The sequence below is a fragment of the Bufo gargarizans genome, chromosome 2, assembly GCF_014858855.1.
Source record: "Bufo gargarizans isolate SCDJY-AF-19 chromosome 2, ASM1485885v1, whole genome shotgun sequence".
Lineage (NCBI taxonomy): Eukaryota > Metazoa > Chordata > Amphibia > Anura > Bufonidae > Bufo > Bufo gargarizans.
In genome coordinates, this window is record NC_058081.1 from 221,031,621 (window position 1) to 221,046,113 (window position 14,493).

General features: G+C 43.0%; 1 protein-coding gene across 10 annotated transcripts in view; it reads right to left on the bottom strand.

The window, feature by feature from the left end:
* The window catches only part of SFMBT2 (Scm like with four mbt domains 2), a 263,727-nt gene that overhangs the window by 180,590 nt on the left and 68,644 nt on the right, over positions 1-14,493 (bottom strand). For all 10 annotated transcript variants that reach the window (XM_044280033.1, XM_044280032.1, XM_044280036.1 and 7 more), the window contains one exon: positions 11,546-11,704. In XM_044280033.1, coding sequence (XP_044135968.1) covers positions 11,546-11,651 — 106 coding nt within the window. In that variant the 5' untranslated portion in view covers positions 11,652-11,704. The remainder of the gene's footprint in view (positions 1-11,545; positions 11,705-14,493) is intronic.

Genomic DNA, 14,493 nt, shown 5'->3' on the forward strand with positions numbered 1-14,493 from the left:
TTCTGAGCCTGTCAAGTCCTTCTTTTGACCCATTTTGCCAAAGGAAAGGAAGTTGCCTAATAATTATGCACACCTGATATAGGGTGTTGATGTCATTAGACCACACCCCTTCTCATTACAGAGATGCACATCACTAATATGCTTAATTGGTAGTAGGCTTTCGAGCCTATACAGCTTGGAGTAAGACAACATGCATAAAGAGGATGATGTGGTCAAAATACTCATTTGCCTAATAATTCTGCACTCCCTGTACATCCAGGCCCCTCTTGAACTCTTTTAGTGAACTCACCATCACCACCTCCTCAGGCAGAGAGTTCCAAAGTCTCACTGCTCTTACCGTAAAGAATCCTCTTCTATGTTTGTGTACAAACCTTCTTTCCTATAGATGCAGAGGATGTCCCCTCGTCACAGTCACCGTGGTGGTGTATAGAGCCAAAAATGTTAGCATTGTGTCGATGTCCCAATATTTATGGACCTGACTATAGGTGTACATCCACTGGCATAAGCAATAAAAATGGTAGTAATAACCAGGTTTGGCAAAGTATCACAAAAAAAAAAGAAAAAAAATGATCCACTGTGTAAGGCCTTATGCACACGAACGTTCTGTTTTTTTTGCAGATCGTATGCGGAACTATTCATTTCAATGGGTCCGCAAAAAAATAGAAGGTACCCCATTCTGCATTCTGTTTCTGTCCATATTTCTGCATGTCCATATTTCCATTCCGCAAAAAAATAGAACATGTCCTATTATTGTCCGCATTACGGACAAGGATAGTACTGTTCTATTAGGGGCCAGCTGTTCCATTCCGCATCATACGGAATGCACACGGACGTCATCTGTATTTTTTGCGGATCCGTTTTTTATGGACCACAAAATACATACGCTCGTGTGCATGAGGCCTAAGGCTGCATCTAGTAAACACGCTATATTGACACACAATGACTGTGTGTCAGGCAAAATATAAACATAAATGGTGTAATGATTATATTTGAAGCCTATACTTGTAATGGTATGAATAAAAAATATATAAAACCAAATATATTTTTTTAAATGTTAAAATAAATTGTATATGGTACAAAAGTTTAGTATTACATGCAGCACTGTGTGTGAACACGTGCTAAGATGGGAGTCATAGTATATGGGTGGATCGTAACTGATTTAAGGGCGTGTAAGCGGAAAAAAAAAACTGTGAAAGTTTCCTAAGGCCTGATGCACACGACCGTTGTCTGTTTTGCGCTACGCAAACCGCGGATTCGCAAAACACAAATGGCAATTTGCGGAACGGCACGAACAGCCTTTAATTTATATATAAATTATATATATAAATCTATATAAACATAAACGCAAAACGCGGACAAGAATAGGACAGGTTATAATTTTTTTGCTGTCCGCATCTTTTGCGGCCCCATTGAAGTCAATGGGTCCGCATCCGAGCCGCCAAAACTGCTGCTCGGATGCGGATCAAAACAACGGCCGTGTGCATGAGGCCTAAGTTAAACACACATCACAATGATTGTGTGTCAGGCAGAATGTAAACATAGAATATGTAATAATTATATTTAAATCTGTACTTACAATGGTATGTCATCAAAATGAATAAATATAAGTCTAATTATAGATTTATAAAAATAAATTGTAGAGTGCTATCCATTTTCTTGAAGGCAGATAAAAATGACATTACCTGTATACACAGACTGTAAAACGCCATTGGCATATTGGAGAAAGGCATTCTGTTGTTTTTACATCATTATCTCTTAACGGAAATCAATTAACAATTCCTTAACGCTAACGCGCGGTCTAATCACAGTGATCTAATATTAAAATCCAAATTGAAATGGAAGAATTTGTTTCATTAAAAATGCAATCCTTCTTCCCATTTCCATGTGGTAATAACATAATACAATTTGCGGTGGGATATAACTGTACATTAATGCAGCTTAGAAGGAGCATCTGAGAGATAATTGTTTCTACAAAGACTAATTCAGGTCCTGGAATAACTCCATTATATTTCAATTATACAACATAAATGAGATTTCATCAACAGTTCTATTACTTTATCTGTGCGTAATGATGAAGTGATAACTACAATACCGTCCATAACTCATGCAGATGCTGTCATTAATACTACAACTACGCTAATATTTGTATGGAAGTGCTAATGTAATGTTCTTAAGACAATCATTTACACAAGAATGAATAATATTTGTGTGCACTAGCAGAAGGACCCGGCTTCACACGGGTATATTTCATCTCTTTCATTTAATGTTTGTGTGTGTCGTTAAAAGATAGACAGTATCCACTATAACAGTGACATCTACAGTTCCCTGTCCCTTTAACAGTGACCTACACAGCCCCCCACCCCTTAACACTGACCTCCACAGAGGACTTTCCCCTTAACTGTTACCTCCACAGTACCCTGTCCCCTTAACAGACACCTCTACAGTGCCCGCCCCCTTATCAGTGACCTCTACAGCAGCCCACCCCTTTAACAGTGACCTTGACAGCATCATGCCCCTTAACCGTGACCTCCACAGCAGCCTGCCACTTTAACAGTGACCGCCACAGCGGCTGCCCCTTCATTAGTGATCCCCACAGTACCCCATCTCCTTAACAGTGATTTCCACAACACCTCATCCCCTTAATAGTGGCCTCTACAGCAATCTGCCCCTTAACACTGACCTCCATAGCGGACCATCCCCTTAACTGTGACCTCCACAGCGGCCGGCCCCTAGGGTGGCCAGAGGTTCGGTTTTAGGCCAGACAGTCCGGCTTTCAGACTCCCTGTCCTCCGTCCAGCGCAGGGATGTTCTTTTGAAAAAAAAAAGTATCTGATTTTTACCTTTACTTTTTCAATCCCCGTTGGCTGCAGAGTTAGAGGGGGTGTAGCCTAAACGGATTGGGGGCGTGGTTTAGCGGGACCCGGGGTGGGGGTTTTAAGTCCGTCTTTTAAGGGTGGCCTAAATGGCCACCCTACCCGCCCCCTGAACTGTCACCTCCAGAGCACTCCGCTCCCTTAAAGGGGTTTTGCCATCTCAGACAATGGGGGCATATCACTAGGTCCTACTTCTGGGACTCGCACCTACAATGAGAACAGATCGGGGAAATGCTGCATGCGCAGCCGCCCTCCATTCATTTCTATGGGACCTCCGAAAATAGCCGAGCACTGGCTCAGTTATTTCCGTCTGCCTCATAGAAATAAATGGGAGCAGGGGCCGTCCGTGCGCGGTCCGCTCCCCTTCACTTCTGAGAGCAGCGCTTGGTGGTGGACGGACCCCAGGGTCCTCCAGCCACAGCTTTCCTCGCTCCATTCTTCTTCTAGGTGCCGGTTCCAGAGGTGGGACCTGCACCTATCAGACAACGGGGGCATATCCTAGCGATATCCCACCATTTTATGTGATGGGAATACCCCTTTAACAGTGTCATGCACAGTGCCCTGCCCCTTTAAAGCTGACCTGCAGCAGAGAAGAAAAATGGCTGGGTTGTTATGGAAACCTGGTGTAAAACTGTGTGTATGTAGAAGAGATTAAGGACCTGCGAGCTTCTATTGGCTGATAAGGGACATGTGACCGTGTGTATGGCAGCTGGGATATGAAGAGAAAGACCTGCAGGCTTCTATTGGCTAATGAAGGTCACGTGATGTGCCCTATTTGCATCTTTTGGGAATATCTCAGGAACGCTACGTCCTAGAGAGCTGAGACCCCCACAAGATTTATTTCCAGGTAGCAAGGGATGTGTATACCAAGTTTTGTTGAAATCGATGGTTGCGTTTTTGAGTGATCGCGGAACACACATATATATGTTCTTCTTTATATATATATATATATATATTTTTTTTTTTATATTATCAAAATGGTCCTGTTAATAAAAGGCATCCATTAGATGGCCTAATAGCAGCAAAACTGTGGATGCAATACACTGAATATCCCCCCTTTCCCCAAAATCACCACCCAAACCCTCATTCAGGGGACATGTCAAGAAAAACACAGTCTAAGGCCTCTTTCACACTTGCGTTGTCCGGATCCGGCGTGTACTCCACTTGCCGGAATTACACGCCGGATCCGGAAAAACGCAAGTGTACTGAAAGCATTTGAAGACGGATCCGTCTTCAAAATGCTTTCAGTGCTACTATGGCACCCAGGACGCTATTAAAGTCCTGGTTGCCATAGTAGGAGCGGGGAGCGGGGGAGCAGTATACTTACAGTCCGTGCGGCTCCCGGGGCGCTCCAGAATGACGTCAGAGCGCCCCATGCGCATGGATCATGTGATCCATGCGATCACGTCATCCATGCGCTTGGGGCGCCCTGACGTCACTCTGGAGCGCCCGGGGAGCCGCACGGATGGTAAGTATGCTGCTCCCCGCTCCCCACTACACTTTACCATGGCTGCCAGGACTTTAGCGTCCCAGCAGCCATGGTAACCATTGAGAAAAAGCTAAACGTCGCATCCGGCAATGCGCCGAAACGACGTTTAGCTTAAGGCCGGATCCGGATCAATGCCTTTCAATGGGCATTCATTCCGGATCCGGCCTTGCGGCAAGTGTTCCGGATTTTTGGCCGGAGCAAAAAGCGCAGCATGCTGCGCTATTTGCTGCGGCCAAAAAACGTTCCGTTCCGGAACGGAAGGCATCCTGATGCATCCTGAAGGACAGACTGTCCATTCAGAATGCATTAGGATAATCCTGATCAGTATTCTTCCGGCATAGAGCCCTGACGACGGAACTCTATGCCGGAAGAAAAGAACGCAGGTGTGAAAGAGCCCTAAGGGCTCGTTAACACGACCGTTGCCGTATTGCGGACCCTGCATATGGCGAGTCCGCAATACACAGGGCACCGGCTGTGTGCATTCCGCATCACGACTAGAATGGGTCTGCAAATCCAGAGATGCGGTGTGGAACGGAATGGAAGCACCGAATGGAAACCCCACGGAAGCACTACGGAGTGCTTCCTGGGTTTCCGTTCCGTGCCTCCGCACCGCAAAACGATAGAACTTGCTCTACATTTTTGCAGAACGGACAGATCGCGGACCCATTCAAGTGAATGGGTCCACAATCCATATGCGGCTGGCCCACGGTCGGTGCCAGTGCATTGCGGACCGCATTTTGCGGTCCACAGCACGGGCCCGGAGGGGCAACGGTCGTGCGAATGAGCCCTTACAGATCATACATTACTCTGAAAATGTTCTTTTTATAGTTCCATCACTTTTGACTTAATAATAATCTTAAAAGTGTGAGAGATATTCATCAGTATGGCAGACAGATTCTCTTCCACTTGACTGTGACTGTTTTATTATTCTCATAAACGTGTTCTCTTGCTCTAGATCTACCATTTACATCTTTATGTACATATTAACGAATTACAAGTGGTTTCTAATTAGGCAGTTCAGCAGTTCTATTAGCCTGGGTTGACATTGTTTTTGCGTGTGAATAAAAAACAACTGTTTTTGAGTTTTTAATGCTGATTTTACTGACATGTTTATTTTCTGCTGTTTTACTACCTATGTTTATGGAGCAAAAACCACAGTTACAAACCATACCCAGAGTATGCTGCATAAAAAAAAACTCCACTCAGTATAACAACGCCCAAAATAAAACACTAATGGGGTTTTTTTTTAAGCTAAACACAGACGTAGATATAAAACAGACAAGGTAGGACTAGAATCACACATGCAGTTTTTAATCCAGTATTTTGAGTCAACACAAGACTGGATACAAAAGAGGAGAGGAGTATACGTGTTTTCTTTATACACTAATTTTTCCTCTGTATGAATCATTTTGCTTTGGATAAAAACATAAAATACAGAACACAATAGGCCAAATAAGGTTAGGCAGATGACAAGGATACTTTACTCTGCAGCACTCTTCTTGCCACATAAAAAGAAACGAAAATTGCAAACCAAGTGGAAACTTTATGGGCATCATTATAAGTAAAAAGGTTTCTTGGGATCTATTGGAAAATAGATCCGTCGTATCTTCAAGGCTTTGTTATGCTTTCCAATTACAACAACCCCTCTTATTATAACCTATTAGGGAATATGGACATTATATATTGGGGGGCTCAGAGCCTACCCCCATGAGCCACCGTGCAAAGCTAAATCAAGGAGCTGCTATAAGGCCTCTTTCACATGGGCGTTGCGGGAAAAGGTGCGGGTGCGTTGCGGGAACATGCACGATTTTTCCGCGCGAGTGCAAAACATTGTAATGCGTTTTGCACAGGCATGAGAAAAATCGGCATGTTTGGTACCCAAACCCGAACTTCTACCCAAACCCGAACTTCTTCACAGAAGTTCGGGCTTGGGATCGGTGTTCTGTAGATTGTATTATTTTCCCTTATAACATGGTTATAAGGGAAATTAATAGCATTCTGAATAACTCACCTTAATCCACTTGATCGCGCAGCCAGCATCTCTTCTGTCTTCTTCTTTGCTGTGCACAGGAATAAGACCTTTGATGATGTCACTGTGCTCATCACATGGTCCAATCACATGGTTCATCACCATGGTGAGGGACCATGTAATTGGATCATGTGATGAGACGTCACCACAGGTCCTTAGCCGGCAGCTCAACATTACAGAAGAAGACAGAGATCCGCAACTACGGGATCAAGTGGACTCGGTGAGTTAATTTTTTTTAATTTTTAACCCCTCCATCACTATTTTACTTTGCATTCTGTATTCAGAATGCTATTATTTTCCCTTATAACCATGTTATAAGGGAAAATAATACAGATCGGGTCCCCATCCCGATTGTCACCTAGCAACCATGTGTGAAAATCGCACCGCATCCGCACTTGCTTGCGGATGCTTGCGATTTTCAAACGGCCCCATTCACTTCTATGGGGCCTGCGTTGCATGAAAAACGCAGAATATAGAGCTTGCTGCGATTTTCACGCAACGCACAAGTGATGCGTGAAAATCATAGCTCATGTGCACAGCCCCATAGAAATGAATGGGTCAGGTTTCAGTGCGGGTGCAATACGTTCACTGCACGCATCGCAACCGCGCAGAATACTCGCCCGTCTAAAAGGGCCTAAGGGAAATGCCTAGGTGGCCCCTTGACCTTATTAGAGGTCAGGACATTTGCTGGTGTAATGTATGTGGTTTCATGTACTGTAGCTTTACTACCGGTCTGTGTTTTGATGTTAGAACTGAGACTTCTTTATTTCTAAAGGTGCAGTCCTTTTAGCATGTGTTCTTTGGCCCTTATTTAGCAAGCTGGTTTTGTTTTTATTTTGGAGTAAATTGCAACTTTTCTGTGGTTTTACTACACATTTACCAATAGTCTGTGACAGGCTAATGTTATTTTTGCAGCTGCAAAGTCAGTCTCAGAGATTCAGCTGCTTTGTGGGCGTTCCTTTGGAGTTTGTTGGTCTTTGGCCTTATTTATCATAGGGAAACTCCCCAAAAAATTGTCTCTGCTGCACTCCAATCCTGACCTGCCATAGCCGTGGCAGGTAAGAATAAGTCAGCATGTAATAGTTGGCCTGTGCTGAATTTATCAAGTGCCACTTTCATAAATTTGGCTCGCAGACTGTTACCTTTAGGCCCCTTGCAGACGAGCGTGTCCGGATTAGGTCCGGAGGCGTTGTGGATACGTTCAATGAAAACTGCCCGATTTCGCAAACAAATTCGTTCAGTTTTTTTCACGTGGGTGAAATGCGATTTAATGCGTTTTGCACACGCGTGATAAAAAACTGAATGTTTACAAACAATAGCTCTTAGCAACCATCCGTGAAAAACACATTGCAATTCACTTCTATGGGGCGAGCGCTGCGTGAAAATTGCAGAATATAGAACATGCTGCTATTTTCACGCAACGCACAAGTGATGTGTTAAAACCAATGCACATGTACACAGCCCCATTGAAATGAATGGGTCCGGATTCAGTGCACCAGAGCGGAATACTCGCCCGTGTGAAAGGGGCTTTACACAAAGAATGTGAGTAGGACTGGTTGCCACCACTTGCAGCACTGCCCAGGGGGAGGTGAGGACTCACTACACAGTACACTGCTCTGCTGGGATCCTGTCTACCATATGCCATTATGGCAGAGCAGCCTAACAGGAACGCTCACCAGTGTATAGTATACACAAGTGTATACACAAGTGCCAAAGCGTAGTGTGTAGAGGGGTGCCACCCCCCCTTCCCCAGGCAGCTCTAAAATTTAAGGCAACCAGTCCTGCTCATATTCAAGGACATTTTAAATAATTCCCAGAGAACCCATTTATTTATTTGTTGATGTGCCTGGTCACAGCTTTGCTGTGGTGGATTCATTATGAAATGGATTTTCTTGATAAGACAATCCATTTAACCCTTCGGCCTCTTTCACACCAGCGTGACGGATTAGGGAAACCCGCACCATTTTGCAAGCAAGTTCAGTCAGTTTTGTCTGCGATTGCTTTCAGTTGTTTAGTTTTTTCCGTGCGGGTGCAATGCGTTTTGATGCGTTTTTCACGCGCGTGATAAAAAGCTGAAGGTTTACAAACAACATCTCTTAGCAACCATCAGTGAAAAACACATTGCGTCCGGACTTGCTTGTGGATGCAATGTGTTTTTCACACAGCCTCATTAACTTCTATGGGGCCAGGGCTGCGTGAAAAACACAGAATATAGAACATGCTGCGATTTTCACGCAACGCAGAACTGATACGTGAAAAAAACCACTCATGTACACAGCCCCATTGAAACGAATGGGTCCGGATTCAGTGTGGGTGCTACGCGTTCACGTCACGCATTGCACCCGCACGGAAAACTAGTTCATGTGAAATAGGTCTTAAAGAGGACCTTTCACCGATCCTGACACTGTGAACTAAGTATACAGACATGGAGAGCAGCACCCGGGGACCTCACTGCACTTACTATTATCCCTGGGCGCCTCTCCTTTCTCCTGCTATGCCCTCCAGTATCTCCGCTCACTAAGTTATGGTAGGCGGAGTCTGCCCTTGTTCTGCTGTAGCGCTGGCCAATCGCATCGCAGAGCTCACAGCCTGGGAGAAAATAACCTCCCAGGCTGTGAGTTCTGCGCTGCGATTGGCCAGCGCTACAGCAGAACAAGGGCAGACTCCGCCTACTATAACTTAGTGACTGAAATCTCCGCCTACTATAACTTAGTGAGCGGAGATACCGGAGGGCATAGCAGGAGAACGCAGCGGTGCCCGGGGATAATAGTAAGTGCAGTGAGATCCCCAGGCGCCGCTCTCCATGTCTGTATACTTAGTTCACAATGTCAGGATCGGTGAAAGGTCCTCTTTAAGGATGCAACCTAGTTTGGCACTTAAGACATGCCAATGCATTTCGCTTTTTGACCTCCACGGTCAAGAAGTCCCCCTCTCCCACTTGATTGATAGGGCTAGATGCTTCACTGACCCTGTCAATCTTGCACCTGCGCCGCTGCTCCAAAAAATAGTTTTTGTCCTGTTTTTCGATTTAAAAAATAAAAAATGTCTTTCTGTTGCAATATTCTGACACCCACAGCTTTTTTCTTTTTCTGCCAACTGATCCATGATCAAGTGTCTTTTTGTGGAGTGAGCTATAGTTTTAATAGTATTTATTTGGGGATATTAGCAACTTTTTGCTCATTTTTACCCAGATTTTTTTTTGGGAGGTGAGGTGTTTACAAGACAATGTTATGTTATGTTATGTTGTTCACCATACAGGTTAAAGAATCACATAATTTAGGCTACTTTCACACTAGCTTTCGATCGGATCCGTTCTGAACGGATCCGATCATATTAATGCAGACGGAGGCTCCGTTCAGTACGGATCCGTCTGCATTAATAACTTAGAGAAAATTCTAAGTGTGAAAGTAGCCTGAGCGGATCCGTTCAGACTTTCAATGTAAAGTCAATGGGGGACGGATCCGCTTGAAGATTGAGCCATATGGTGACATCTTCAAGCGGATCCATTCCCATTGACTTACATTGTAAGTCTGAACGGATCCGCTCGCCTCCGCACGGCCAGGCGGACAGCTGAACGCTGCAAGCAGCGTTCAGCTGTCCGCCTGTCCGTGCGGAGGCGAGCGGAGCGGAGGCTGAACGCCGCCAGACTGATGCAGTCTGAGCGGATCCGCTCCATTCAGACTGCATCAGGGCTGGACGGAGGCGTTCGGGTCCGCTCGTGAGCTCCTTCAAACGGAGCTCACGAACGGACCTATGAACGCTAGTGTGAAAGTAGCCTTAATAGATTAGGTTGTTATGTTTGTGGTGATACTAATTATTTTTTCTGTATGTGAAATGCAAAAAGTTCTTAATTATACTTTTTAAATATATATATATATATAGACAAAAGAAAACAAAGTGGCAGCACCGTCCCTGATGTAGACAGAAGGGTGCAACTGGCCCAATGTGGATATAAGACAATCCAAATAGATAAAAAATGTAAAAATGGGCAGCACTCCAGAAGGTAAAAATGCAAAAAAATACTTTATTTACACGCGAGTCCTTTCTGGGTAAATAAAGTATTTTTTGGCATTTTTACCTTCTGGAGTGCTGCCCAGTTTTACATTTTTCATATATATATAATTGATTACCAGAGGAATGATGTAATAACAGCCAAGACCACCCCTTGATGCCATGACAACTATTCCCTCTAACCACTCAGATACTGTGGTCACTGGTTACTACTGATTGCGACATCTAAGGGTTAAATTGAAGCAGTGAGAGCAGAGTGTATTCCAAGCGATGGCACGGGGCCAGCTCCTGAGCCTGTGCCATCTCTGTGCCATACTATTACATCTCTGGGCATTACTTCAGTGTTCTAATAGTATGTTACTAGATGGGAAGAGGTTAAGAACAGAAGCAATGACAGTAGTGTGAACAGAGGCTTCCATTATGTAGTAGCAGCAAATATTCATCCTAGCTAAAGAGTAAAATATTCTTTAGTAGTAATAAGAATAGCAACGACCTTAAACTAATATTATACTATATATTTTACAGGTCATGATCAGAGAAACAATAATGAAGACAACAAAGACCAACTACACTGTTACAAATCTCAATCTTGCTGCTTAATTAAGCAAGTGAGCGTTGTATCTAAAAGTATTTCCTAAAATTCTTGAAAGTTTTTTTAAGATTTGTCAGTGCTCAGCATGCATCTGCTGTGTAAGCAATTAGAACCTATCTTTAGTTGGTAGCTGCCAACTTTCATTATCTTTAGCAGGCCATTCAGCTGATCCTTTAGGAATACATTTCGGAAGAAAATGGACTTCCATGCTTCACTAGATAATAGTTTAAGCTGACAAATTAGATTGTAATCATTAAGTGGTATGACATTATTTGCCTATTTTTCTTTTTAAAGACGGGACCTAAACTGAGCAGCTTTGTACAGGGGCATATTTGGTCCATTCACTATTCAATTCACAGAGTGCTGCAGGAGGCCAAAAGTCACACAATTTTGCACAAAACGTCACATGTGACAGCACTTCTGACTTTAAGACCAGATTTCATAAATGTCCCCCACGGTATAATATAAACTTTTAAGATAAAAATTATACTTGGAAAATGTCTGGTACATTAGTTAATAATTCTGCAACTAACATCTTTTTCTGATCTTACCTGATACAAATAATTCTCGGCTGCCATTACTTGGGCTGTTAGATTTTTCCATATGTAGATTTCCTTTGTCTTGATTTACTTGTATTGCTGCCACCCTGGTCTCCATTACTAAAATTTTTCTTTCCTTTTTTTTCTAGTTCATTATAGGAAAAGTTATTCCTAGACAAAAAATAAAAGCACAATTAGCTATTTTCTTCATCATGCTCCATATATGATGATAAAAACAAAAAGACACATTCTGTACTAGCTTCCAACTTGACAGTCAATATATTTCTATTTATGCAAGTGAGATTGCATTTTACTGTAAATCAATTGCGATCAATACATCCCATGCTGATATCAATACATGCATTAAGCCACGGTTAACTTAAACTGAGAATACAAGTCATGAGTAAGTCAGTGACCTATCAAATCGAAGAATCAATGAGGTGCCCATAAAGGATTAATCAGCAGGTTCACAGAGCGCTTTCTGTTCCAGCACCCTGTTAGGTAGAGTCTCAGCTCCAAAAAATTGTGCTACAAGAGCATGGGATCACACATACTGTACATCATAGACACCTTGATAATGAAACATTTTGCATGCACAGAATAAGGGCTCATGCAGACGACCATATGTATTTTGGGGTCCGCAAAAAACACGGATGACGTCCATTTGCTTTCCTTATTTTGCGTAACGGAACAACTGGCCTTTCATAGAACAGTACTATCCTTGTCCGTAATGCACACAATAATAGGACATGTTCTATTTTCTTGCGGAACGTAAATAAGGACATATGGAAACGGAATGCACACAGAGTAACTTCCGTTTTTTTTTTGCAGACCCACTGAAGTGAATGGTTCCGCATACGGTCCGCCATAAAAACGGATCCATGAGCCCTAATTCTACCATATATGTCTGATGTGTCCATAGACTATCAGAAGCCTAACAAATGCTAAATGTGTTACCTTGTGGAACATGCTTTGGTATACCTCTACCTCAACTGTACTGAAAATTGTTGCTTTTAATACACAGGTACGCAAACAAATGAAGTATATCACGCTATATAGATTTTCTTTTTACCGTTCTTTGGACTAATAGGGGGAAATAAAGTTCTAAAATGAACCATCCATAGCGCTGCTATATTCCACACAGCCATTATCATCACTTACTGTACTTAGGGGCGCTCACAATCTAAGTTCCCTATCAGTGTGTCTTTGGATTGTGGAGAAAACCATAGTTACCGGAGGAAACCCACGCAAACATGGGGTGAACATACAAACTCCACGCAGATACAGGACCTAGGGCTGCAAGGCACCATTGCTAATCATTGAGCCACCATGCTGTCATACTGAACTTGTACATACAGATGTAGCAGCTGCCAACGCAACCAGCATGGCACACTATGGCATTAACATAGTGCCGCTCATTCGCTTAGAATGAGAATTGCCTCAAACAGCATATGAATACGCAGCAAGAATGCCAAGTGTTCTCTGCTACATTTTATCTCTTTTTAAAAAGCTCCTATGTATATATGTCAGTCAGTAGGCATTCAGTTACATATTTTTGACAGCATGCTTTTAACATGTCTGCCAAATACAGCGCAGTGTGAACAAAAGTTCTACCCCACAAAACTTTCCATCCTCAACTTTGAGCAATTCCCCAGTGATGTTGCCTAATATCAGTGTGCCAGTTCTGCCTGTAATGTGGCCTGCAAACAGAGGGTCCACAATACATGGGCATCGGCCATGTGAATTGGTCCACAATCCGGAAGATACAGAGCAAAAAAAATGCTCTATTTTTTTTGCGATGCGGATGGATCGCAATGCATCCATCAGTGCAGGCCACACGGACAACGCCCGTGCATTGGGGACCGCAATTTGTGGTCCCCAATGCACGGAATGGGCAGCACATGATCGTGTGCATGAGCCGTGCATGAGTGAAATAATATGCTGCCATTTTTTTTTATAAATTGCCACATTGGTTATTTGCTGTTATTTGAACACAGAAAGCTATTTTTCAATAAGGAAAAAATAATGTACTCATTTTCAAGAAAAATAATAGTAATAACTAGATGGCGTAGGTTTCTGAAGAAACTACAGGATGTTGGCTTGAAAACGCTAGAGCCCCAGGGGCACGGAGGGTGGGATTGCTTAACAAAGCACAAGCAACCCTCATGGCTATGGGCCGAAGCAGCGCGTAAAGTTTTAAAATTGTACTCCTAAAACTGTGGGAGGAGTAGCACTCTACTGAAAATCAATGAGAGAAATTTGATTGGTTGTTGGTGGCCTCACCCACTTTTTCTTACCTTGAAATGGAAACACCCAATGACCACATCTGTGATATTTGAGTTCCTTGACATCGATAATGTGAGAATGGCAGCATTTTTAATTTTTGCCATTTAAATTAATTTAAAAAAAACTGACTGGCTGTGTTTGGCTCCGCCCACTTTTTAAATTTTAATTACAGTCACCTATTGACCGAACATACCAAGTTTGAAGACCCTGCCATTAACAGTGTAAGGATGGCAGCAATTTAAATATTCCCATTGAATAGCACTAGGTAATATTTGATTGGCTGTTTTAAGCTCAGCCCAGTTTTCCGAATTTTAACCCTAGTCGCCCAGTCATGGTCTGTGCCAAGTTTGGGGCCTCTGACTTTAAAACTGTGAGAATGGCAGTATTTGAAAGTTTTACATTTAAGTCAATAGGCAAAATCTGATTGGCTGTTTTAGGCTCCACCGAGTTTTCCAAAATTTTGACCGCAGCCACCCAGTGAGTAATTGTGCTAAGTTTGGGACACTTGGCATTTAAACTGTGATAATAGCAGCAATTTATATTTTTTTTCATTAAGGTCAATGGCTGAAATCTGATTGGCTGTTGTTGCCCCGCCCCTTTTTTTCCTAATTGTGAACCACAGTCACCCAGTGACTAACACTTTAAGGTTTGGGAATTATGGCATTTAATGTGTA